Source organism: Theobroma umbraticum, unplaced genomic scaffold (assembly GCF_002168275.2).
Source record: "Theobroma umbraticum cultivar Fairchild unplaced genomic scaffold, ASM216827v3 scaffold_50.0, whole genome shotgun sequence".
NCBI lineage: Eukaryota > Viridiplantae > Streptophyta > Magnoliopsida > Malvales > Malvaceae > Theobroma > Theobroma umbraticum.
The window spans coordinates 3,946,236-3,973,579 of NW_018397261.1; the positions used below are offsets into that span (position 1 = coordinate 3,946,236).

Sequence of the window (27,344 nt, forward strand, 5' to 3'; positions counted from 1 at the left end):
GTGACAAAAAGTTATTCCCACAATGCTTTACTACCTCTAATCAGTGATCTGCATCAAGCTTCCTGGGGCCTAATGAACATTGATAAGATTCGTATCAACTACGACAATCATTTTTACTAATCCTAAACATGAATTACATTGAGTCCAAATAGAGCCTACGTGTACTCCTTGATCAATTACTCATCAATGGTGCCAAATTCTAGACTGTACACAATTAATTTTTGGCGACATTAACCCCGTTTATATGGCTTGGAATTCAGACTACCTTCCAGTGTTTCGATCTTGTCTGCCGATGCAATGTATTTAAGTTGCCAGACCTAATCCAGGGAGTCCGAACTTGGAAAATCTGAAGCAAATTGTATTTCATCAAAATGGTATTGTTTATTTTTTATGCACGGTAATTCCACCGGTAATTGCACCGCTACAGCTGCAAAACCTGTAGCGATAGATAATGGAGACAACTGCGATTCAACATTGCAAGCTATGCAACATGCAGCACCCAGAACAAAAAAAAAATTGATTTCTTGATTTGGTATATTGTTGAGTCATGAGTATTGACCCAAAAGAAAAGGAAAACGAAATCTAGCACAAGGATTGCCTCCGAGCCAAACCCAAGTTGACCATTCAGTCCCAAAGAAAGTTGCATCGCCCGTGACATATTTCATTTTATAAAATGGCAAAGCATTTAACAATGCTAATTGCCGGCTTTCCTTAAGTATGCTAACAAGCCCAACCCAGCAACTACTGCAGCCCCCGCTGCAACAGCACTGTATGCAGCAGCCCAAGCATCAGAATGAGCATAATCCAAGCTTCCCGAACTGAAACCCCTTCGACGACCTTGTTTTCCTGAATAATCTAAATGCAATCTCAAACCCTGCAAAAATCATCAATCAGATGACTTCATTGAGCTGACAAATTCGATAAAAGTTGTCGCAGCTATAAAGTAGATGCTAATTCTAAAACTCTAATTGACACACTTGGAAACGTAAAATTTGCAAGAGGGATTAGACCTTTCAAGGTTTCCAATTAAGAATAAAAAAATGAAATAATTAAAATGTGGAAAGATCAAAAAATATACTAACGCCTAATGCCACCAATATCCACTATAGCCTACACTTGAGTTCAAGTCAGTCTGTCAGGCATGGATATCTGTCAAACATTATTAATTTGAATTTTACAAGTTTTCCTTATAGTTAGAGAGTCATATAGTCCTAGCCATGTCAAATTTTTATCATAAAATGTATGTTACTGTTAGGGAAAACAAAGAGTCAGACAGAAGTCCACCGTAAAATGCTCCATCAGGTGTACACCCACATAAAAACACAGTCTAATCGTACCTTCCAACCAACTAATTTTGCATGTTCCACAGCCGCTGCAAGATCATTGTCTGATGACAATACAACTTTGTCATGGTCTTCATCTTCATACTGCATAATGACCCCACCAATTACCATAAATTTCTGAGAAAAAAATTAAATACCCAAATTAATCATCATAAAGTAATATTTTTTCCTATATCATACCAGAATTTGAGGCACACTGTCCCTATCAATGTCATCCTCCAGCCTCTGAAGGATTGCAGTTATTAGATCTGTCATACTTCGTGTATCTGTATCCAGTAGCAACAAGCAAAATACCTATTATATACACTTTTTCTAGACAAATTGGTAGGTACAAATGCAGGGAGTTAATGAAGAATTAAATCTCTCCTATAATATCTCCTGAACATAATGCTCAGCTTTGGTGCCAAATGGCATGATCTTCCAACTAAAAATGTGCTATCAATGCAGCACCACTAACCAACTATTAATCATACATAGATATTAACCTAAAGATCAGAGCCTGGACCAACTGAAGGATGAATTGTTGAAGCTAGTGTCATCTATAAGTTAACTTGGCCAAGAAATGTTATGTTTAGGCTGCACAGTTTTGACAAGTGAAAAGACAAACAACATCCACATGTGCCACATGCAAATCAAAAAACCATATATACATGGAGGTGCCTAGCTCATGAATAGCACTAGTAGCATACCACAAAGTAAATCTATGCATTCACCCCCTTTTATCTTGTATTTTGAAACCAAATGTATTAGGCATGCTGAACGATCATCCCACTAAAAAGTGCTATCAATGCAGCACCACTAGCAAACAGTAAATCATACATGGATATTAACCATAAGATCAGAACTTGGACCAAATGAAGGATGAATTCTTGAAGCTAGTGTCATTATACGTTAACTTGGCCAAGAAATGCTTTGGTTAGGCTGCATGGTCTTGACAAGTGAAAAAACAAACATGCACATGTGCCACATGCAAATCAAAAGACCACATATTCATGGAGGTGCCTAGCTCATGAATAGAGCTAGTAGCATACCACAAGTAAATCTGTGCATTCGGCCCTTTTTATCTTGTATTTTGAAACCAAATGTATTTGGCATACTGGACGAAGGATAGGGAAGAGATCTTGCTGTCTCCCCTCCATCAGAAGCTAGCTTCAAGGAATTATCACTGAAACATCACTATCAATATGTCAATCAACAGTGGTGGCACAAATCACAACTATATAATCAGAAAGACGTCAAAATAACAAACCTTCGCGTCTCATCATCATCTTCATTGGGAGGTAAGGCCATTGCAGAATCCCAAAACTTCTGCATCATTGTTGTGGCAGCCTCATTATTGATTCCAGAAGTACTCCCAACCTAGTTATTGAAGAAAATGATGAGACGCTAACAAAAACATCATGCTTATCAAAAAAGGAAAAACAAAAACATCATGAATTACCAAGGGAAATAGAAAAAAACAATCATATACTTCTTAGAATTCTCATATCCATCTCCAAAGATATTTAAACAAGTTTGTTAGGTGCTTTGGAATAATTGTTCATAGACTACGGTTACTTATCCTGTAAGACTACTTCAAGAACACCAGAGTCTTGGAACGATACTGACTTGACTTACTGTGGCAACAGCAGCATGAGTAATGTGGATTACATCAACAACAGCAACTATCTCTCCATCTGCATCAAACCACACAAACTTCTAAAGAACTAGCTCGATGTACATACAACACTATATTCTTCACAAGATAGTAACTCATATCACCTCTATCAACCACAGGAAGGTGTAAAAATTTCCCATCATGCATGGTATGCAAGGCATCAACAATTGGTGTGTCAACTGTTGCACATTCTGGGTTAGGAGTCATGACCTGTACATTAGATAAATGGCAAAATGATTAGAATTCAAGAATGTGCTTATTATAGAGGTTAAAAATGATGATCTGCTACTAAAGGGTATAAAGTCAAGTCATAAGAATAAAATTCTATGGACATAAAAGGAAAATAAATCCAAAAAAGGCGAATACCTTCTCCACTAGTGTCGTCTCTGGAGGCAGATTTTGTGATATTACCCGCATCAATATATCCTTAGAACTGGAAGTATCAAAGGGATAAATTACAATTTACACCATTGACAACTGTAACATTTAGATATAATAAAAACAAATTGGCAATGCTCTTTCTCTTCCTGGCTATATATGGAACAATGTTGAATTACAATTTGATTCAAAAGAGACTCACGTTAGAATTCCTCGTGGTTTGTTTTCAACTGTCACAACTGCAGAGCTTAATCGAGATTCAAGCATCTTTTTTGCAGTTGCTAAAACTGAGTCAGTTGGTGAAACTTTTACAATCCTGAAAGATGGGCGTCATGTTATTAAGCAAAGCTACTCATAATATCAGGTGTGAACAAAATATTATTTACAGAAGTTGCATTAAGGACCAAATAGATATACATATACATAAATACATACACACACATATATATATATATATAAGAAAGTATTACCTACTTTGAATTGTCTGAGATAATCGTAGACAGTGAGGGCCTGAACATACGCTCTCGAAGTGCCTCAATGAATGTATTCTGACCTGCATATCACCCCAAAAGATAGCATAGACTCAAAACACCCCTGCTGATAGCTAAACTAAAACCACAAAATGAATAATACCAGACCCAAAATAAAAGAGTAAAAGGCACACATAACAACTCCATTAACAGCAAAAGATAACATTATCCACCAACCAGCGAAAGATGTTCCCCAGTTTTTTTCAACACCTTCAACAGCGGCCGCAATGGCTTTTCCCTTTTCAGCTGCCCTTTCCATTCGAGCAATAGCATCATACAAACACTTAGCTATATCGAGCAAAGCAATGACTTCCCCATTCTCTACAACAGGCAAGTGTCTAAATTTTCCTGTTTAGAAAAGTACCAAAACAATCTCAAAGGGTAAGGTATGAGAAAATATATCAAATAAGGTGGATATCCATCACAAAAGGCCAACCTTGCACCATCTTCTGCAGCGCCTCTACAGCAAGAGTGTCAGAAAGAACAAATACAGGGTTCCTAGTCATTACTTTGGAAACTGGTGTCTCCTCCAGATTAAGCTCCTGAGCAATCACTCTTGTTGCTATGTCCTTCAAACATATAATCAAAAGAATAAATTAAGAAGAAAGAACACTCATCTTGCATCATTTAGTTGTCTCATTATATTTTGAGATTTAAGTGTATAGAAATTTGAAATTGTCCATAAGGATATAAGTCATACCTTGTCTGTGAGGATCCCACAAAGTAATGCATTAGAATCAGTAAGCAATAAAGCATCAACCCTACGAGCAGCCATCCTACGGCAAGCCTCATAAATGTTTGTACTTTCAGGTACCGTCAGGGCCTTTGACAGTCGCAACCTCTTCACAGTACGCTCTCCAGCTAGTCCCCTATCAATATACAAGTCGAAACAAAAAGTTCCATTACTAATTTTTCAAGTTGAAATTTTGGATGAGTTAGAATCGGTAACCATTTGTCATCTCTGATTTGACAGAATATACACATTTAAAACATGAACTTTCACAAATTATTAATGACTGCTTTGACTTTTTGATAAGTAGCATGATTTATAGAAAATAGATGTACAGGCCCAATGTCTTCGCAAGCTGCTTCTACTCTTCCAGAATAAAAATTTCAAAGAATGAAGCCAGTCTCGAGAGGATGAGCATTTTTAGAGTGAACAAATGAACGTTCATGTTTATAGCAGTGCAACTAGCAGCAAAGCATATATTGCACCAACTCTTCAACTTTACAGCAAAACCTGTGTCAGACACAAAGCGACCCTTCCAAGCGTGCACATCCTTATCAATAGAGAATATGACCCCCCAATTATAAGGGAAAAAATGAATGCTCCCATGTTGGACACATTCCCATGTTTGATTTGAAACCAAGCAACATAGGCAACACATATACGAGAAAAAGAGGAAAAAGAAGATTATAGTTGCTAATGCTTTTTAACTCCTATCATATTGAATGTAGCTGTCCACATCCCATTCCTTTATGCAAATGGCAGCCACCCGAAATAGGCATACACTTGCACTTTCAAGTCGATATTCAAGAGCTAACACCAAGTTTTAAAGAATAATCAGCAGAAAGTTATCGAAAGAACTATCCAAAAGCACTGACAAATGCAACTACAGTAATGCATCCCTGAATGGGTAGTTTAAAGCAGCTAAGCTTATACAAACGGTAAAAAAAAAAAAACCGTATTCAAACAGTAACAATTAAAATAAAGATTACTTTCTTTCAACAACAATTGATAAACACTAGTAATATAATTAATAGCCTTTATTAATCCATTCAAATTCAATAATTCTTTTTCTAAGTAAAATTTCCAAGAACTAAATTGTGCCGTTTACACATCACCCTCACGCACACACACAAAAAGAAAGAAAGAAAGAAAGAAAGAAAACCTTTAATGTTTTCTTTACCCAAAACTTCAATAATTCAAGTTTCAAAACAAAGTACTATTATTTTAATGATGACAAAAAGAAAAATAAAATAAAATTCTCGCAATAAAAACTTACATAGGACGAGAAGATGGTAAGAGTTTTCGGCCAGAGTCGGAACCTGCATTCTCCGATGATTTTTTCCTCCCTGACGCCGAGTTTACCACTGATAAACTTCGTCTCGATGAACCGCCTTGACTTGCCATCTCCAATACCTGCTAAACGTATAGAATTTCCAATTTTCTCATACGAAAGAAACGAGTAAAAACAAGTTAATAAAATGAATTAACAACTTACCAGAATTTGAAACTTATTTGATTTTTATGTCAAATCCAAAGATTACAATCAAATCGCTAAATCCTCTTAAAATTACAGCTCAAGTTATTAATAAAGCAAAATGAGGAGAGGTGAAGCGGGAAAATGAAGCGATTGGAAAGAAAAGTAAAGATTCTTTGGCCTCAAAAAGCGCGGGAGGTTTTTCTAGCTTCGAGAAAAAAGGAACAAATCGTCGGTCGGGAATTTCGTCGGGAAACTTGGATTTTCCCGGCAAATGCACCGACCGGAGAGAAGAGAGAGAATAAAGAATGGAAACGAAACCCTAACAAATGGAAAGAGTAATAATAATTCGGAAAAGGGGAGCCAATGACATTTTGGCACGTGGGCTCTTTTATAACTGAAATCGCTCCAATTTGACGGGATTTCGTGAGGTTTCCAACTTTCGCGAAGGCTGTTCGAATTTTCGATTGTTCGATAGTAATTAATCGTAGGTAGCAGTAATAAAGTACATTACAGTAATTACAGCCTTTTAACGGTTTTTTATGTTCCAATCACCTTTTATTCTTTGACCTTTTTTGTTTTAAAAAGGTAAACTACAAATCTTTTGACAATGGTTTAAAAGGTTTGCTTACACATATATATATATATATATAAAATTTACATAATTAAAACTATTTTTATTATCAATAATGAGTTTTTCCATTTACAAGTAAATTATTTTCTCTATTCCAAAATAAACGTTTTTAATAGTATTGTTTAATTTTTATCTTATTTTTTATATAAATATGTAATATATTATTTAATATTAATAATTCATTTATTATGTAAAAGGTAATTTACCAGCGTTAAATTTGAATCTTAATATATTATAAAATTTAATTGTGGTCACTTATCCTAAAAGAAAGATTTTTTGTCAACATTATTACTATGATAATATATTTTGAAGTAATTAACATGTTTCAGTTTTTAAATTGTTTTATCAAAATATAATTTAATCAAAAGAAAGACTTGACTTCATGAAAAAAAAAAAAATTAATATAATAAATTTGTTTATTTATTATTATATTAAATACTAAAATATAGAGATGAAAAATGCAAAATAAACACCTTGTAGGGGAAAATTTGTATCTAAATTTGGTGGTTAGCATAAAGAGCATGGATGGTCCACTTCAGATTTCTTTCTCATTATTTTTGTCATTTTTTATACTTAAAATTGAAATAAAATATGTAGGAGACTTTACTTCAGACAAGTCGTATCATTGAATGTTTATTTAGTTTAATCCGCGGTCATACATCACGCGAGCCGATCTTAGTTGACTTGGTAATAATTAATTAAAGCACGATGATAATAATATTGGTTTGATTAACCTTTAAAAATATTGTAATATATAATATTAGTTTCACATTTTAAAAGATCATATGTATAATTCACATGATATTTAAATAAATTTTTAAATTATTTAATAAAATTTAAATACATTATTATTTTATTACGTAAAATTAAATTTTTATATATTTATTTTGTATCAAATAAATTTTTATGATTAATAATTAATTAATTATTATTATTTAAAAAAATTAACTAATTATTATTAATCAAAATATCATTTGTTATTTTATATTCATATGATATTGACGTAACTTTAATATGAATGATAAAAAAATCACATGATTATATTATTATATCAAATTAATACATCACTTCATCAATTATAATATATTAACATATCACATCATTATTAATTATAATATATTAACATATTACTTCAATGTCATGTATAATGAAATGATAAATAATATTTTAATTAAATTAATTATTAATAATAAAATTATAATTATAAAAAATTTAGTTCACTTAAAATAAAAAATTAATTAAATATAATAAAACTATAAAAATTTATTTTAAAATTTTAAAATAATTTAAAAGTTTTTTTAAAATATTATACTTATATAGATTCATACATCTAAAAGTCCCTTGAACCTTGAAGGTAAAATAGTTTGGCTAGGCCATCGCTTGCAAGCGATGTGCCTTTCCGAATGCCCAAACAGCATTCTGACAACTACATGTGACTAACCCTTTAATGCAATCTTGATTGATAGAAATAGAAGCCATTTGGTACTTGATTGTGAATTTATTATAGAAGTAAGCAAGCTTGCTCAAACAATTTGCTGTAGTTTTCCCTTTCTTCTTTTATCATTTTCTATGTAAAAAACCTTAGGAGGCTAAAACAATTCAATTTATCTGAGACATTTTCCTAATATAACACTAGTCCAACCAAGACCTTGCTTCTTATCCCTACCATCAATGTTGCAGGTACCTGTTGCATTGTCAACGTTTCCTTTGCCACAGCACCCCACCGCTCAGGTGGCGAAGTACAAATACATAGGCTGTCCAGTCCTACCAGGTTAGCAGGTCTCTTAACTCTCTCACTACCATATTGCCGTTTCGTGGATAACAAACAGCCTATTAGAGCTAATGCTCAAGCCTTGGCTTTGAAGTTTGATGCCAACGGATTATTTTGGCTACTAATGGAAGGGGGAGATGCTTAACCCAATGGGGTAGCTTTCTTTTGTCACCATTCCGTGGATGCATTTCTTTGGACGAAAGAAAGAAATCTTTGCCTAAGAATTTTGTCCTAAAGTGCGAGATTCTGAGACTTAAGTAGGGGAAAAGCTAGTGGTGCTGCTGCTGCATGCCTACCTATGTATTCTATAGGAACAAAAGATAGGGAAAAAAAAACAAAAAGGAAGGCAATCTAAAGAAACTATATTCATAAATTAGTCAATCTAATGGTGTTGGATGCCAGACTATAATGCTTTCATTGAAAGGAAAGAATTTCAACATATAAGGAGCCTCTGCCATTCCCCTGTGTAGGAAACTTTGCTCTCTCTGGGACTTCTATACTCAAAAGTATGCCAAAGCAAAAGTATCGAACCAGGCTTACCGTAGCGGGTCCCATGTCACTTTTACATAGCAAAGAGCTGACATCAAGCTCTTGCAATACCTCGAACTAACCTTTTTGTTTCTCCATATGCTTATAATGTTCCATTGCAATTCGTGTAAGCATTCTTGGTTGTTACTTAGACTGTTCCAGTTCCAGTGACACTCTTGCAGAAAAGCAAAGGCTCAGCAATGGTGGATTGGGCGCCTGTTGTGGTAGGGCTATTGCTCTTCATACTTCTCTCACCTGGCCTCCTCTTCCAGCTTCCAGGGAACACCCGGACTGTGGAATTTGGCAACTTCAAAACCAACGGGAAAGCAATTGTGATCCACACCATCCTCTTTTTTGGGCTCTTCACTATCCTCATTTTGGCCGTCGGCATCCGCATCTACATTGGCTAATTTTTATACGCAGAAACAGAATGGACAATCCAATGAGACCTGGTTGGTTTTAAATTTTATTTTATTTTTTTGGATTCTTTTCTATTTAGTTTGGTTTGTTTTCTATGTGATTTCATCATCTCTCCCCTGTAGAAACTACAAAGAAATTCTTTGCTCTGTTTTTCATTGTGTGATTCTTTTGTTTTTTTGGGGGTGACTGGTCGTGTCATTACTTGATGGTTGACTCCTTTTCAAGGGTGAATACTGCACCAAATTAAGGTATTTTGTCATAGTCATGCTACATTTATTTCTTTCTTTTTTTCAATTTGTGAAAGCTGCCATTTGTGGTAATCGAAAGTTTCCGGAGTTGCAGATGAAATTGGGATTTTATTATCAGTTACTAAGTCTGCAATAAATTTGCAAATATATCGATTTATGTATTATACAGATAGAAAATACAAGTGAGGAGATTATTTATCAAATAATTTATACCAAATTCTTTAAGCTTTGTTTCAAAACTTAAGGAGATTAGCTATCAAATAAGCCAACGGACCAATTAATAGGAGCATATAAATGGTGAATATGCGAGGTGGCTTTGTTAAGTTACTAAAATTAGTATTGGGTTTTAACAATAATTTTGGTAATGCTTGATATCGGCTTGATTGTCATTGTTAGAAGATACGTTTTGAGAGCTAAAGGCCTAAACGAGTTTGGAATTTTGGCACGTTGGTTCACGCATCCTTTCTAGGGCTTGGCCATCTTGTGGGCTTGGGTTTCTAACTTTTTAGCCTCCAAAATTTTTTAACAATATTGGTGGAAAAAAAACATTTATGTAAATAAAAATAAGATCCAAACTTAATACTCCTCCATCCCATCCCATGAATATCATCTTGTTTGCATACTTAAGTTATTATCCTAAATTAATGTCTCATTTAAAAGGTCAAAGAAAAATCATTCTTACTTTGTTTATTACCCTTAATTACAATCACTTAATTTTTTTCTCCTTATTCCAAATTGATGGTAATTTTCTCAAGTCTAGTCGATAGTGTTTGTTTTCGTATGTGATGATAAAATATAACTTCTTATGGCATACCTTCATTGCTAGTCAATAATTTTGACCTAACGCGACATATCATGCCATTATAATTAAGCATTATCACTGGTATTGTTTAGATTTCATAATTCATGTTTTTGTGTTTTAATTGTATGATATAAATATAAAGTATTTATAATTATATGAATAGATGTAAATATAATATAATTAATTAAAACTATTAAGATACTAAATATAAATAAAGATATGCTTATTAAACGTGTAATATGATACATATGATATTCATAAAAAAAGATACAAATCAATATGTTAAAAGCATATTGATCAAGTATTGAATAATATATTTTTTGTGGATTTTTTATGTGACTTAATTACTAAAAAACTATTTTTATTTATTTAATTTTGAGTTGAAACATGAAAAATTATTTTTTTGGATTTAAACTTCATAGTTTAGACTTAAAACAAATAGGAAAAAAATAGATTCAGCTTTTCTATCTCCACATATTAATTTTTTTAACTTTTAGTTAATAAATTAACCTGAAAAATACATGTCTTATTTAAAAATATATATTATCAAAGAGCATGTTGAAAGTTTAAATTAAAACAATATTTTTTTTAATTTATGTCATATAATCCTCAATCATATTAATAAATATAATATTTTTAAATTTATTTTTTTATTTTACACTTATACAAGTTATTTAGAAATAATTTTAATTTTTTATCATATCTTACGATATTATATGATATTTAAAAATAAAATTTAAATATACGATATATATATATATCTTGATTTAAAAACTATAAGAATTTTTAAAAATTCAAGTTTTTTGATAAGTTTTTACATTTTTTTTCAGTTTTTAGTCCCTTCCTAAGACTCTAGTTTTTTTTCTATTTGTATTTGGCTATATTGGTTTGGTATGCACATTGAGCTGGTGTTAAGGGTTACTTTTTTTTATTTATTTTTATATAATTGAAGGAGGGAGATTCGAATCTTGGGTTTTAGGTAAAAGATAATGTACTAACTAATGAACCAAATCTTTCTTTCTTGATTAAAGATGAAACTTAAAAAACTCTTAGATTCAACTTTACCTTTTTAAATAAAATTTTTTTATATTAATTAATTAATTAAATATTTGAGTATAAATATCTAAATTAATTAACAAAAAATAAATATTTTTCTAATAATAATAAATTTGGGAGATAAGAAAAAAAATTATTAGTGACAAGTAACATCACACGAGCTCAGATTGAGTTGTTGTGTGGACATTGAACTCGGCTTCACTAAAGTTGACTTCAAAGTCAAGCAAGATCTGGTGAAAGGCATGTGCCGCAGCCACGTTTTAAGGCTAACATAAAGCCCTAAACTTGAAGGCCTTCTTAACCAAGTTGACCCACTAGCCCACTACTTATGGCTCTTTTAATGTTTTAATAAATGTTTATTTTTTATCTATATAAACAAAGTCAAAATGAGCGCACAAATTTTCTCAATATCTGTAAATATCAAGCCTAAGATTTCGATTAAACAAGGTAAAAATTATTATTATTTATGTTATTTTATGGAAAGGGGAGAACTCCGAAAGGACCCAACCCAAGATAATCGCAGCCGTTGGAATCACAACACAAGCAGCGCAGAGTCCTCACACGTTTGCTCGCTCGTGTCACGACACCCGAGAAGCATCCAATATGAATGCAACCTGTCTCACTTCGTCCGTTTCCGCTGCCCCATCTTCTTTACATTGGCATCACTCTTTTCTTTTTTCCTCTTTCCAAAACCTTTTGCACATTCTCTTTGTACTCTACTTTTTCTCCTCTTCTTCATCTTTATTCTTTCTGGCAAAAATCAAAAACCACAGGTGAGAGGGCAAATGGCAGATTGGGGTCCTGTCTTAGTAGCAACAGTGCTGTTCGTTTTGCTGAGTCCTGGACTATTGTTTCAGATACCTGGCAGGAACAAGGTGGTCGAGTTTGGGAACATGCAAACTAGTGGAGCTTCCATTATCGTCCACGCTATTATCTACTTCGGTCTCATTACTATCTTTTGTATTGCCATTGGAGTTCACATCTATGCTTCGCAATGATCTTAGATTTTGTACCCTTAGTTTCTCATTTTTAATAGTTTTTTTTTTTTATTATTTATGTTGATGTTCTGGTTGTTTTGATTTTGCTGGATCTGTAATCAAGGAAGCGATGTCTTAAGTTATATAGTGTTTAAGCCTTTATTCTCTTTTGGTTGAACTGTGAAATGTTTTTGGGTTTGTAACTGAATAGAAACGAAGCATATTTTTCATTTGGGAGTTTGTGATTTGCATTTTTGCCAAGTTATGGTTGCTTATATTAGTTCTGTCTGGAAAGATGCGGGATTCGATGGGTAAATAAAAGATGAAAATCAGGCAAGAGGAACTACGACTAATAATTGAGTGAATGATAAAGATGTGAATCTAATCCAACTGCATTTCCCTTGATTCACTGCCTTTTTCAAGGCTATGTTTTGTGACCATGACACATTCCCATCTGCTTCGCTTTCGCTTGTCCTCCTTTGGAGGAGGGTATGATTGCTCCACCACTCTCACCAGCAACTTGGGTTGGGAGGTGCTGGGGTTTGAGTAACTAAAAACTGGACTGAGATAACACTTCTCGTCGAGCCAGCCTTCCAGTGACTGGGCTTAGGCCCTAACAAGGCTTCAAACAAAAGTTGAAATTTCAAAATCTTTCTTTGGCAACTTGCAAGTAATCTGTAATATTAATAGATTGGAAGCTTTGTCGGTAGTAAAATCTTCTGTGACTCTACTAGGAATTTATAAAGAAATTCCACCTCTAATGATTTCTTTTCGTTTCTCAGCTCATACAAGCTCAAGTCACGCGAGAAGTTTCACATTTAGACCATATGAAACGTGAGAAGCATTAAGCTCTGTTCAAACTTAGGTTAGAAGAATGAGAGATGAAGCTTGTTGGGCTTTTTCCCATAGTTTAAAAAGTAGTCAAACTTGCTAAGTATCTTATTGATTAGGGATGTTAATTGATAAGTTACCTGTTATTTTTGGGTATCTTAATATGAACTCTATATTTTAATAAGATCTTCGAATTCTATATATATCTGATTGAATTTTGAAATTATTATCCAAACTTGTACCTAATATCTTAATTACTATCCATTAAATATCTAATTAAAATAACAATAAAATCAATATTTATATATATTAGTAACAAAAAAATAAATTAATAAATTGAAGTTAATTCATGAAAAAATAAATTAAAATTTAAAATCATATTAAAAACAATCAATGAATTTTAGTAAGTATTACACAAATTATAAAAAATTTATAAAAAAAATAATATATAAAAAACTAAAATTTTGTTATGAATATTTTTGCATATATATATAGATTTGAATGTAAATTAGATTGAATGAAGATTAAGATTTAATCCATCCATTTAATCCTTTAATATTATCTTTATTTTATAAATTCTATCTAGATAAGAGGTTATTAGCCTATTTATCTCTACTTCATTCATAAATACACACTTGAATAAGGTCTTTTTACTCCCTCTAAATACTTTCTCTTATATTTCTTTTATAGTTATTTTTTAAGTTATATTTTATAACAGGTTATCAAACTGGTCTTCTAACCTCTCAAATTTTGATATTATTTTGTTTTCATCATCTTTAAGTTTCAAAAGAATTTCAATGATTAGGTTTTAATTTCTAATTTAGCAAATCAGGTAAATTGTTGATATTATTTTGTATTTATCATCTTTAAGCTTTAAAAGGATTTCAATTGTTAGTTTTTAATTTTTGGTTGTAGCAAAGCGATAAGTGACTTGATATGCCCTTGATGTTTTCATTCTTGAAAAGTCAACTTTAATATGAATTTTGCTTATCATGCAGTATTTTTATTATTGAGCAAAATATCAAGCTACTAAAGCTCAATTATAAATTTATCCATTTCTTAAAATGAATGCAATATCATTTAACAATTATGGTTATGGACATAAAAGATGTCGTCATAATAATTTACATTAATCACTATTCTAATTCTTAGAATAACTTTACCCACCAAGAGTGAATGTATAACTTTACCCATTAGGGGTGGATGAATGCTTTTAACTCATCAGGAATGGATAAATACTTTTAACTCACTAGGAGTGGGTGAATAGTAAAGAGGTATAAAAAAAAGACAAAAATGTACAAAATACAAAAAATATAGAAAATATCTTCTCAAGACCGTTGGTCATGCCCCTATTGTTCATCTTGAATTTTATCAAGCATCACTCTAAGCTAACCATGGCCAAGTTGATATAACACATCAAGATGTTGGTAATGAAAATATCCAAGAATGAAATTTCTTAATAGTAGTTGGTATATTTTAATATAATTATATTATGAAGATACTTTAATATTATTTCATTATATTTAAATGATATGTTCTTATTATATATTTTAATTATATATTTAATGCTCTTTCATGTTAAGTTATAAGCTTCTTATTGTATAGATCTTATTTTATTGAAAAAAAATATAGATATTCATTTTGTTGGATCCAAGATTCATAATGTAAATATATGTCTAGCAAACATTACTACAATGCATCCTATATTTAAAGATAATAAATATTTTTATCACTTGACAATAGAAAAAACCAATGTCAATATAATATTTGGTAGCATTGGATTATTTGAAGGTTTAAGAAGAGTCAATATTTTACTACCTTGAAGAGCAAAATTTATAAGAGGATGTATTATTTTCAATGTCTGAAAAAAATTTATTAAGTTTTAAAAAAATTAGTCTGAATGGATATCATATTGAACAACGAATGAAATAAACACTTAATACTTCTATATTACAATTATTATATTAGGTAAGAAGTGTATATTAAAAAAAATTACTCGTTTTGATCTTTGGATTGTACTACATAAATATTAAAATGATTGAAACTTATGCTATAGAAAATCAGAAGTTTACTAATGATTTTAATGTTTGGCATGACCGGTTGGACCAACCAAGATCAATAATAATGCAAAAAATAATTGAAAATACACGTAATCATCCATTGAAAAATCAAAATATTTTTCAATCTAATAAATTTTCATGTGTTGTTTGCTTAGAAGGTAAATTAATTATAAAGCTATTACTAATTAAAGTTGGGACTGAAGCCTCTACATTTTTTAAACATATTTAGGATGATATATGTTGATTCATACATCCACCATATGGATCATTTACACATTTTACAGTTTTAATCAATACATTGACTAGCTGGTCACATGTGTGCTTATTATTAACTTGCAATTTGACATTTGCAAGATTATTTGCACAAATAATTTGTTTGCAAGCACATTTTTTTTATTATGTAATTAAGATAATTCATCTTGATAATACTGGTGAATTTACGTCACAAGCTTTTACAGAATATTGCATATTAGTTGAAATAATTGTTGAACAATCTGTTACTTATATTCATACACAAAATGGTCAAGTAGAATCGTTTATTAAATGCCTCAAATTGATTGAAAGGCCATTGCTTAAACTTTCAATTTCTGTGTGGGGCATGATATTTTGAATGCTGTAGCACTTCTATATATCAGGCCAGTGAGTTATTATAAATTCTCCTTATACTAGTAGTTTATGATTAGAAACCAAATATTTTCTTCTAAGAATTTTTGGATGTGTAGGTATACATTCTAATTGCTCCACCATAATGCACAAAGATGGGTCCTCAAAGGAGGTTAGGAATATATGTTGGATATGAATTTTCATCTATAATTAAATATCTAGAACCTTAACAAGAGATTTATTCACGATAAAATTTATCAATTGTCATTTCGATGAAACAATTTTTTTAATATTAATGAGAGAAAATAAATAGTTGAAAAAGAAAATATCTTGAAATATGTTATCATTATTTAATTTTGATCTTCATACAAATCAATGCGAACTTGAAGTTCAAAATATAATTCATTAGTAAAATAGAGCAAATTAGTTACAAGACGTATTTATTAATGTAAAAAGAATAATTAAATCTTATATACCATCTGTAAAAACTCTTATTAGAATTAATGTCCCTATAGGACAAGGCACACAAGAAGTGTGGAAGACCAATTGATTTCAAAGATAAAATCCTTGAAAAAGATAAGGAACAAATATTCAAGATGGTCAAAAAAAAGAAAACAAAAAGTCTAGAAAAAATCCTTGAAATAATTGCAGAAGAAATTCAAGTACTTGAAATCTGTGAGAATGAAGATATCTCAATAAATTATGTCATGATGGTAAAAGATGGAATCAATAAATAAAAATCAACGATATTTTTGTATATAATGTAGTGCTTAATATTATGAAAGAAAATAATGATCGTGAACCTGCATTTGTTGGAAAATGTAGAAGTAGAAATAATTGGTCAACGTAGAAAAACGTAATTAAGGTAAAATTAAATTCACTTGCAAAACGTGAAGTTTTTGGATTTATAATCTGTACACCAAATGGTGTAAAATCAATGAGATATAAATGGGTATTTGTACAAAAATGAAATGAAAAAATTAAGATTATGAGATATAAAGTATGGTTTACTGTACAAGGTTTTACCTAAAAACCTTATATTGATTATGAAGTGACATGTTCTCCCATTGTAGATATAATTATATTTTGATATTTAATTAGTCTAACAATAAATAAAAAATTTGAAATACATCTAATGGATGTAGTTATAGCTTATTTATATGACTCACTTGAAAACGATATTTATATGAAAATTTTTGAAAAATTTATATTACCTTAAATACAAAATTTGAATTCTCGAAAAATTTACTTGATTAAAATAAATATATGGATTAAAGCAATCTGAACACATGTGGTATAATTGATTTAGTGAATATTTGTTGAAAGAATGCTATAAAAATGATCTTATATGCCTATTTATTTTTATAAAAAGATTTGGATATGAATTTGCTATAATTACTGTTTATATTGATAACCTAAACATTATTGAAAGTCTTGAAGAGTTATCAAAAGCCGTGGATTACTTAAAGAAAGAATTTGATATGAAAGACCTTGAAAAAAAATAAATTTTTGTTTGAGTCTTTAGATTGAGTACTTGACAAATGAAATTTTTATCCATTAATCAAATTATATAACAAAAGTGCTAAAATAATTTTATATGGACAAAACACATCTATTTAGTTCACCAATGGTTGTTAGGTTACTAGATGTGAAAAAAAGACTATTTCCAACTTCGTGAGGATGATGAAAAATTTCTTGGTCCTAAAGTACCATATTTTAGTGACATTAGAGCACTAATATATTTTACTAGCAATACACAACCTAATATATCATTTGTTGTAAATATTAGTAAGATATAATTCTTCTCCAACTCAAAGACCTTGAAATAGAATTAAATATATACTTTGATATCTCTGAGGAACAATAGACATGGATTTGTATTACTCAAATGTATCAAAATTAAATTTAATTAGTTATGCAGATGCAAAATATTTATTTGATCCACACAAAGCTTGATCCCAAACATGTTACTTATTTATATGTAGAGATATGATTATTTTATGGTTTTCTGTAAAACAAATTATAGTTGGTACTTCTTCTAACCATGTAAAAATTTTAGCAATTTATGAAGCAAGTCGTGAATGTGTCTGATTAAGATCTGTAACTCAATATATCCAAGAAACATGTGGCTTATTAACTAAGAATGAAATTCTAACAACATTATATGATGATAATACTACTTGCATAACAAAGTTAAAAAAAGGATACATTAAAGGCGATGAAATAAAACATATTTTGTCAAAAATTTCTTCTTCATGATCTCTAAGAAAATGGTGATAGTAGTGTTCAACAAATTTGTTCAAGTGACAACTTAGTAGATGTGTTCACCACAGTCCTGTACTTTTTTTTCTTCATTTGAATTTTTTCCTATGAGATTTTTTATTTGTAAAGTTTTAATAAACGTATTATTAATCAATGGATATTCAAGAGAGAATATTATGAATATTTTTATAAATATCTATTTATGTTATATGTATCTAGATTTGAATGTAGATTAGATTGGGTGAAGATTAAGATTTAATCTATCTATCAAATCTTTTAGTATTATCTTCATTTTGTAAATTTTACCTAGATAAAAAGTTATTAACCTATAAATAAACCCTCTCACTTCATTTATAAATAAACACTAAAATAAAATATTCTTACCCCCTCTAAATACTTTATTTTATATTTTCCTTATAATTATTCTTACAAATTATATTTGATAACAAATTTAATATTACAATTATTATTTATAATCAAGTTCAAATTGTAGGTATCCTAAAACTACTAACCAAACCTTACTTGAATTCATGATAGATAATATTTTTAATATTTAAATTTTATTTAAATTTAATTATAAAATATCTTAATTTTACTTAATCGAATCAAATAATATAAGGTACTTGATTACAAAATAGCTGGTCCTGTCCCTACTTATGATTCGTATCTTGAGCTGTTATCAGGCCCTGAGTACATGGACACAAGATAATGGAAAAAAAAAATGAAAAAGAAAGGAATAATCTCATCATAAACCACTTTTCATTTTGTTTATAAGAGACATCGGCAAGATGTCCTGAACCACAGCATTTTGGCTTTGTCCAGAGGGCGTGGGGGCTGTCGGAGGTTGAAACTGAAAGTGGAAACATTGAGGTTAAGCAACCCCACCTGTCAATATCCCTAACGCAAATGGCGGATCCACGAATAGTTGCTGTACCCCTACATACACCATCGCGGTTTTCCGGTTTTTCTTCGTTCTGATAAGTCAAAAGTGATGAGGAGAGTTGAGTTGATCTTTCAAGTCTTCTTCTCTCTTTCTACAGCGATCAGCATAAGATCTAAAAGTGTCGCTCGTGCATATTACTTTATAAAGGTTTTTACTACGCACCAAAGACCTAAAAGGCAGACGTGAAGGTGAGTTGAACATGATCAAATGATAGTATTTGGTTTTGAGCAGCAGAAAACAGTAGTGGGGGCTTCACTAGACTGGAAGATTTCTTGCTTAAATTGACCTTCAGCAAGAGAAATATCGACACCTGTCTTCCCAAGTTTTTAAAAACTCTAAGAAGAAAACAAAAAAGCCTAACGTCAAATTCATAATTTCCATTTCCAAAGGGGCATCATGATGAGATTCACTAAGCTTTTCTACTTTTTATCCCATCTCACAAATAATAAACCTCCCATCTACGCCAACATTTCAATCAATCAATTTTGCATAACACGTGTCTCTCTGGCCTTGGACCTAATAAAATCATTCGATTGTACCGCGAACCATACGTGTCGAACTCCCGAAATATTGTCAGTGAAAACGAGAAGCGGGGACTGTTTCCTGCTGTCTCCCCGGCCTGCTCGTTGTTCGACACAGATTGCTTGTTGTGGCCGTTAATTAGCACCCCATTGCTTTAACTGCCCTGCCCTCTCCGTTGACCACTGGTTCATGGATGCGCCAACCCCAACATGTCACATGCACTAAACCGCACTGATTTACTCTCTGGTTATCTTTTTCTTACCTTAATTACAAGGGTAAATTTTATTCAAGTTCTCAAGTTTTTGTTATTATACAATTCAACTCTATTAGATTTGAGGATCAAACATATCATCTCAAAATAATAAACAGTGTTACTAGATGTGATGAATTTATTAAACTATTCATAATCTTAAATGTCTAAACATTTGTTTACATGATCCTCCATATTCTTCTTCTATCCATAATAAGAGAAAAGTGGCAAAACATAAAAAGTTTGAACAAGACTATGTTTCGCATGAAAAAAACAAAGAAAGCATTTATCAGTTTCATTAGTTGTGGAAAGATTAAACTCTAATTGGATGTAATTTGGGGATTTCAAATCCTAGTTATAAGATTTTTTTATAAATTTACAATAAGATTGTTTCATTGTAAAAATAGAGGACATGCTTTAAAGCAAGAAAATTTTGTTATAACAGTTGTTGGTGGTGAGTTCATGGTTTGGTGATTCATTCAACAGTAGCCAAAATGCCATTGAAAAGATAATTAATTATTCTTCGAGTTAACATATGATCCATTGGAAGCTACTGTAGATGATGCCACTTCTGGCATGGGCTATAGCCATTCATCCAAACTCAAAAGAATTCTTGGAGTTGAAAATTGATGTTGATGTGTTAAATTTGCTGTAAATGCAGGAAGGCTCAAAGGAAATCCAACTTTATTTGGAAATCACTCATACAATTCCTCTTGAAACAATATTCAGGTCCATCACTACAGGTACTTATTCTTCCATACCTACTTCATTGGTTTTGTTGTTGATAATGTTAATAAGTAGTCTCTGTTCATGCTGGTGGAAATGCTAACGGTAGAGGGAAAGATGGGTTGGGGAACTTAGTAAGTCAAGTGTAGATGTAGGTGTTGGTGGCTCAAACACTATTTGATTTGATTATAAGAATCTAATGGCTGAAAGTGAATCTAGTAATGAACACGACCGTTAAAGATAAAAAACGATTTTAGGCTAGTAAGAAAAGCTAATATTTCAATTGGTTTGCTAGAGGGATTATAAGTTCAACTCTTGCTGGATTAAGGCTTTGTTTTCTTTGATATTATTAAAATAAGATCATATATATGCTTAAAGAATCCCTTTGAAAAGTTGGCAATTCCATGCCCAAATATTAACATTAGTGCTTTGATGGTAAAGATTAGCCAAATAAATGGTGTAGGAAAAGCTAAAACCCATTTTATGGGTTGGGAGGAGGGGCCGGCAAAAAAGTCCATAATCGGGAAATTATAATGAAAATGATCGTTAAACAAGTCAAATAGTGGGTGTAGTACTAATAATGGAAATGAAGGATAATTATGGAAAGCACATTCCTAGTGCGGTCGTGTCACCGAGTCATCTGCGCCAGACTGGACACACCAATGAGAGCATGCTCTCCCCAACGCCTACTGATGGATGTATGGTAAACTCGTTTTCGCTTTGCATGGAACATGTTTTTATTTTTATCCCATCTTTGAAAATCACAAGAGACCCCATTTATTGATTCTTGGGTATAAATATAGCTAAACATAGAGCTTTATGCAACAAGTTTATACTTGATTTAGGTGGGTTTAAAGAAATGGGGAGGGGGAAGGTAGAGCTGAAAAGGATAGAGAACCCAACGAGCAGGCAAGTCACCTTCTCAAAGAGACGAAATGGGCTTCTAAAGAAGGCTTTTGAGCTGTCCATCCTCTGCGATGCTGAAGTTGCCCTGCTCATCTTCTCTTCCACAGGAAAAGTTTACCAGTTTGCCAGTCATGAGTAAGTTCTATTCTCTCTTGGACTTTTTCACCTTTGCGCCCACCACGTATGACTTAAAAACCCTCGGGTTCACATTTTGTCATGGAAGCATGTTAATTCGTGCCAGGGCGTAAATTGTAAACCAAGCATTATATATGTTGTTTGATATTTTTCTTTGCTCTTATTATATTGCTGCAGCATGGATAGGAGCATTGGAAAGTATAGGAGTGCAGTAGGGCTGCCTGATTCAAGTAACCCTCAATTTAGAACCATGGAGGTAGTGTGATGAGTTCTGATCAAGTTTACTTTTCAATATTTAAGGCATGTGAATAATGAAGATAATTCGACTATAGAGTATAAACTATATACAACTACATTACAATGAATTTTGAAGTTGTTACGAAGAAATTATATACTGAATATGTATACCCAACAGTTTCTTCTTTTTCTTCTTCCTTTCTAACATTATTATGCCTCAGTGTCATTATTATAAAATTAGGTGTAAAATTCAAGGAAAAATAAGTAGTTTGTAACTATAGCTGCTGATAATCTCACTTTGGTTGTTTTCTATTGTAAACTTGACACGTTCATGGATTGATTGGGTCGTTTCTCGTTGCCCAAGGCCTAGGGTTAAATTATTTCTGTTGTTTACTGTTTGTATTTATGCTTTAGGACACACCAAGCTTGGTGTTTTTTTTTTTTTGAAAGACTTGGTTGGGATCTATATTCTGGATAAAAATATAAGGCAAAAATATTGATAATTGGTTTAATAACATACTTCAGTTTGTGTGCATGGACATTATCACCTAAAGACCAGGAGGATAATGCCTTAATGGCGTTCAGACATTGACTTATGCTAGGATATATATGGTCTATGCTTCTGCAGGCAGGTCAGTTTATGACTGCTTCGGGTTGGCAATTCTTTTCACCCAGTGGGCTTAATTCCACCTTTTATGGTTTCAGAATAAGGGCCCGAAATTGAACTTTATATTTGTATAAGCACTTTGGAACTCAGGCAACTAAAACCAAGTTCCTCCAATAGCGTTCTAACATGTATTAATTATGTACCATTTCACAAACATCTCGTTGCAAAGGCAAAGGTCAAACCTTCAATTTTGTTCCTAAATTAACTGCATGCATGGTAGTCAGTTGAACACTTTAAACTCTATTTTGGTCTATATAATATGTCAACAGCTTTGATTTCTTGCCGTTCGCAGTTTTGGAGAAGTGAGATTGAAGAGTTAAAGAGATCCATAAACACCTTGGAAACAAGACTTACGTACGTGCAACTGTTGCTGCAATACTATCTGTGTTGTTGTTGCCCAGACAATTTGCCATGTTGTCATCAGCATGTCTGTTTTTTTTATGCAGGCACTTATCTGGAGAAGACATACTATCTTTAGGCATGAGAGACTTGAAACAGCTGGAGCGACAGTTGAAGATAGGCGCTGAACGTGTCCGCTCAAGAAAGGTACAAACATTAATACATAGTCATGTGAGTTAAATATTATAGAACTAGTGATGATCAGGCACTTTTGTTTTGACCGGAAAGCTGAATCAGAAGAGATTGTTTAACCATGATAATGGCGTTAATTGTTGTTCAAAAACTATTACTTTGTAAACAATATAATTTGATCTTTTACTAATTCGCAATTCTATTAAACAGAGACGCATTGTTTCGGATCACGCCACCTTGCTGAAGAGAAGGGTAAGAAAATGCCTGTGAGAAACCTTATTTCCTGACGAGTATTGAATTTCGCTGGCCAGTGGCCTGATTTGTTTAAATGCTACAAAAAGAGATGTAAGAACTTTATGCCTTGATTGGAAGTTGTAACATATGATCAAGGTGACTCCTTAAAACTCTTGGAACTGAAAGTCATGATTAGAAATTTTTATAGTAGATGAAAGATGACATATTTTCCCTCCTCTGATCAGTCCTCTAAAAAATATTTCAGAACTATTACACCGATTGTGTATGGTACCCTTCAGGAAGATATGGTAAGGCAGCGACATATACCATGTCGTCGTCCAGTTGAGATTCTGGAAAATTTCTACTGGCATAGCAATACCTTCACACAACTTATTATGCAGAGTTTGATGAAATATTATCAGAACCAAATTCAAACTTACATCTTGTTTTTCAACGCAGCACAAAGAATTGCATGAGGAGAACACTCGTCTCCAGAAAAGAGTGAGATTGTCTCCTGCACTTTATATTCTTACTACTAATTTCGTTTGGAAGCATTAGATTTTGAAATGAACCTTTTTGATGTTAAGTTGAACGAGCTACGTGACGGTAACCTCAGCTCAACAATTGTGGGTGAAAATGTTTGCAGCAAGTTTCAGCAAAGGTATAGATTAATCAATAATCACCCTTAATTCATCAGGTCTTTGATAAACTACATATATGTAGCACCTTCTCTTGTGATATATATACATGCCACATAAGTCATCTTAAAGGATTTATAATTGCAGTCATACATTTATAGATTAATTCCTTAACTCTATTGTCGTATATTTAAAAATTTAATGATAGAAATGCAACCTTCTGATTGGATGATACCCAAAAAAGTTGCCATATACGCAATCTTCTTCTGCTGGACTTGTGAAGTTGTGCAGAACTTAGTGAAACTTTCTGAAATACTTGGTGTTTCTATTCTTTACTATCTGTCATATTGCTAGGCCCATATTTGGTGTTTCTATGGAAGACTGGAACTGTTTGCCATGTTAAGAACTTTTTTGCCCTTTGGAATGCAGGATTCTTCAAGATGAAAATCTCCTTAAAGAACCAGAAAAGGTCTCCCACTATGGCTAGATTTGCTTCAGTCACTTCAGCTGCACGCGCTATTATATTATTGCGTAGTAGTTGACAGTGACATATTTGTTTGCCCTGGCTTTATGTTTTGATTTGAATGATTTTTATAGTTTCTATTATTCTTAGGGGCCAAAAGTTGTAAAAACAATATTTGTGGAGAATCCCCATATGTGTGACGAGATGTACTAGATAATATCGTATCATCACTTTGATCATACAAGAAATATATATTCCCCTGAAAAGGCATACATATATAGGCCACCACACAGGGACGATAGTGCCTCTAGAAGGAATTTTTGCAGCACATGGTTAGGAAGAAAATTTTGGTATTTGCTGCATCTAAACGAGATGTCCTAGAGATCTCTACTGTAGGCGCCATAGAAGCATGAGAAAAGCCCAATATAACCTTTGGTATTATCACAAAACATATGTAAGTTAACCCTATGGAGGTTCTAAGTACTCCTTGTTTCATACCTTGGTAAGATGCTCTTTCAAGGTTGACTCATGCTGAACATCCCCCAATATCTAAAATATGGCATTTAGGATAAATATGAGGCCAAACTTAGTATATGGTTTTGATCATGCAAACAAGCATATTACTTTACAACAGAGAAAAACTTTTACATATTACAGCTTCCAACAAAAAGGAAGGATATGTATCTACTATTGGTATTAGCAATCAAAACAGATTAAAAAAAACTTCCAAGCAAGTGAAGGAACTTACAATTGATCAATCCCCCCTTTCAAGACTAAAACGCTTTCGAACTCCTGATATATAACTTGTAGCCCTGTCATCGATGCCTTCATCATAGTTGTATAGTTCAACACAACCATAGGAGTCGTTTCTTGTATCAGAGGCAAGATAAGAGTGCTTCTGCTTTGTTGAATGATCATCGCCATAGAAACCTGTAGAAACCATTGAACCAGATTGGCTAGGCATAGGTTTGTTGCTATACTGCACAGAAGATGATGTCTTTGGTGCCTGATACAGAGACGTGATCACCTTACTTTTCTTGAATCCTTTACGCTTAGACTCCATTAACTCACCAAGATCATTTTTTTATGATGTTTAGTGTAAATTAAGTTCAATCTGCATCTATTTATATAGTGGATTCCTATAGTCTAAAGGTATGAGATAGAGATAAAATCTTAGCTTAAACAGATAATATTGGCCCCTAAATAAAATATCTTGTGGGATATCTGTATCAGGTAGATATTTTAGAAATTCGAAATTAGCCCAGATACTTTTCAGCTTGTTAAGTAGTAGTCTAATTGAAGCAACAAGTGCACAAAGTGCACTGTGATCTCCCAGCTTTGTCGCATTGAAGGAAATGGGGCCAGCATTCCCAGATATATATGTTGATTCCATCCCTTTCTTGGGAACTTTAGCCTTTAATACGATGTGAAAGCTAAGATGCTTCCAAGCCCAAACAAAATGAAACTGGACATGTTCTTTTGTATAAAACCAGGCTGATAATATCACGATATCATGTAGTATATATCTTTCTGATTGAATGACTTGTGCTAGAGATAAACTTGACAAAGATCAATTGATCATTACATTGCATAGGCATTTTGACTAGTTGGGTCTTGCGCCAAGTTGTTCCCTCACACCATTCTGTATACTCTCCGGTCTCCAGTAATGTGATTATTCCAAGTAGCCTAATTTTTTCCAACTAAACTAAAACAACAACTGAAAAGGGAATAGCTTTATTTATTCCATGCATGTTTAAACATAAACAGTCCACTCCATTGATTAACAGACAATAATTTCTTGATGATGTGAAATGACAGAACTGAATAACTAAGTACACGGGCTTTCTATATATATGTCCTTCCATATGGATGGAATACAGAATATGCTTAAATTAGAGTAGAATACAGGACTTTGTTCATCCATAAATCTCATCATTCAATGCATTCATTCTTCAGCATTCAACAAAGAACTTCAATTTTAGGATTCATCATGGTACATTTCTTTCAAGTCTTTAACAAGTTGATGATGGATATATAATTTGACAGTAATTAAGACCAAAGGCTAAATCCCACTCTGTCATCCTTGGGGTCGTCAAGGACTTGACAAGATCGAACTGCAAAACTATAGTATATATATTTGACCATTAATTTGTGAATTCTTATCCCTGTCATTATTAGCATTGGCACCATATATGTTTTGTCAGACGTTCTGGTTAGACAAAGAGCCTCTGGAAACCTGCTTTGGTTGATTGGATGGAATTCCAAAGTCCAATCAATTCTCAGACAGTTGAATGTTGATGTCTAACCGAGAGGATGCTCTCTCTACACATGCAAAGCTACAGTCCAAGGATACCAAAAGACAAAGACATTGCAACTTGACTGATATGTTTTTCGCTCCAACATCTTTAAAGAAAAAAGGAAGCCGAAGCGTCAATGTAGACCTAACTGTATATGGTGATAAGGAGATTCTGAAATACTAGAGTTTTAAGTTGAGTCAAATATGGCTCCTAAGAGCACTGCCTTTGGGCTGTAAGTGGGGTGTCATGGTATCATATGAAAGCAGAGTGACATAGAGCAAGTGTCATTAGTTTTTATTGATTATTACGTTGCATAATTTTGAAATCTAAATCATTGCCAGGTTGTTACAAACAAAGCAATCACAAGCTTTGGCTGACGGAACAGAGCAAAATGAAAAGTCAAGGGTATTGCTAAAATGTTGTACAAATTTATTATTTCCTTTGGGCTTGTTGCCAGTTTCTGGGCTCAGCTCATAACCCACCAAATTCAT

General features: G+C 32.4%; 4 protein-coding genes across 6 annotated transcripts; 3 read left to right on the plus strand and 1 right to left on the minus strand.

Annotated features, from left to right (window-relative positions):
• Positions 1 to 502: 502 nt before the first annotated feature.
• LOC110417994 (CBS domain-containing protein CBSCBSPB5-like) lies at positions 503 to 6,481 on the minus strand. 3 transcript variants are annotated; one of them, XM_021430609.1, is made up of 15 exons: positions 6,134 to 6,481; positions 5,915 to 6,051; positions 4,609 to 4,777; positions 4,345 to 4,477; positions 4,086 to 4,256; positions 3,853 to 3,931; positions 3,581 to 3,694; positions 3,367 to 3,433; positions 3,105 to 3,210; positions 2,961 to 3,019; positions 2,593 to 2,702; positions 2,375 to 2,508; positions 1,524 to 1,609; positions 1,338 to 1,427; positions 503 to 874 (listed from the first exon to the last, which is right to left on the minus strand). In XM_021430609.1, exons 2-15 carry the CDS (start codon positions 6,040 to 6,042, stop codon positions 695 to 697), a joined length of 1,626 nt encoding a protein of 541 aa, XP_021286284.1. In that variant the 5' UTR covers positions 6,043 to 6,051; positions 6,134 to 6,481; the 3' UTR covers positions 503 to 694. The 3 variants fall into 3 exon arrangements, with proteins under 3 accessions (XP_021286284.1, XP_021286283.1, XP_021286282.1); XM_021430608.1 differs by having other exon boundaries at positions 2,952 to 3,019; positions 5,915 to 6,054; XM_021430607.1 differs by having other exon boundaries at positions 2,952 to 3,019; positions 6,134 to 6,480.
• Positions 6,482 to 8,934: 2,453 nt separating this feature from the next.
• LOC149527100 (uncharacterized) lies at positions 8,935 to 9,813 on the plus strand. The gene has a single exon (XM_089783844.1). The coding sequence runs from the start codon at positions 9,246 to 9,248 to the stop codon at positions 9,453 to 9,455; it is 210 nt and encodes a 69-aa protein (XP_089639970.1). The 5' UTR covers positions 8,935 to 9,245; the 3' UTR covers positions 9,456 to 9,813.
• A 2,382-nt stretch (positions 9,814 to 12,195) lies between these two features.
• Positions 12,196 to 12,778, plus strand: LOC110418466 (uncharacterized). Its single transcript, XM_021431205.2, has one exon. It carries the CDS (start codon positions 12,357 to 12,359, stop codon positions 12,567 to 12,569), a length of 213 nt encoding a protein of 70 aa, XP_021286880.1. The 5' UTR covers positions 12,196 to 12,356; the 3' UTR covers positions 12,570 to 12,778.
• Positions 12,779 to 21,553: 8,775 nt separating this feature from the next.
• Positions 21,554 to 24,807, plus strand: LOC110418437 (MADS-box transcription factor 6-like). Its single transcript, XM_021431161.1, has 8 exons — positions 21,554 to 21,786; positions 21,964 to 22,042; positions 22,983 to 23,044; positions 23,137 to 23,236; positions 23,432 to 23,473; positions 23,915 to 23,956; positions 24,043 to 24,116; positions 24,523 to 24,807. The coding sequence occupies exons 1-8, from the start codon at positions 21,605 to 21,607 to the stop codon at positions 24,578 to 24,580; spliced, it is 639 nt and encodes a 212-aa protein (XP_021286836.1). The 5' UTR covers positions 21,554 to 21,604; the 3' UTR covers positions 24,581 to 24,807.
• Positions 24,808 to 27,344: the final 2,537 nt, after the last annotated feature.

Excerpts from the sequence above, each read along its gene's own strand:
- LOC110417994 (XM_021430608.1), bottom strand. The coding sequence starts at position 6,042 with ATGGCAAGTCAAGGCGGTTCATCGAGACGAAGTTTATCAGTGGTAAAC. Across the intron at positions 3,020-3,104 it reads CCTTCCTGTGGTTGATAGAG|ATGGAGAGATAGTTGCTGTT; the intron begins GTGATATGAGTT and ends GGTTTGATGCAG. Across the intron at positions 1,610-2,374 it reads AATGCACAGATTTACTTGTG|ATACACGAAGTATGACAGAT; the intron begins GTATGCTACTAG and ends TACTGGATACAG.
- LOC149527100 (XM_089783844.1), top strand. The coding sequence starts at position 9,246 with ATGGTGGATTGGGCGCCTGTTGTGGTAGGGCTATTGCTCTTCATACTT.
- LOC110418466 (XM_021431205.2), top strand. The coding sequence starts at position 12,357 with ATGGCAGATTGGGGTCCTGTCTTAGTAGCAACAGTGCTGTTCGTTTTG.
- LOC110418437 (XM_021431161.1), top strand. The coding sequence starts at position 21,605 with ATGGGGAGGGGGAAGGTAGAGCTGAAAAGGATAGAGAACCCAACGAGC. Across the intron at positions 23,474-23,914 it reads CCACCTTGCTGAAGAGAAGG|CACAAAGAATTGCATGAGGA; the intron begins GTAAGAAAATGC and ends TTTTCAACGCAG. Across the intron at positions 23,957-24,042 it reads ACACTCGTCTCCAGAAAAGA|TTGAACGAGCTACGTGACGG; the intron begins GTGAGATTGTCT and ends TTTGATGTTAAG.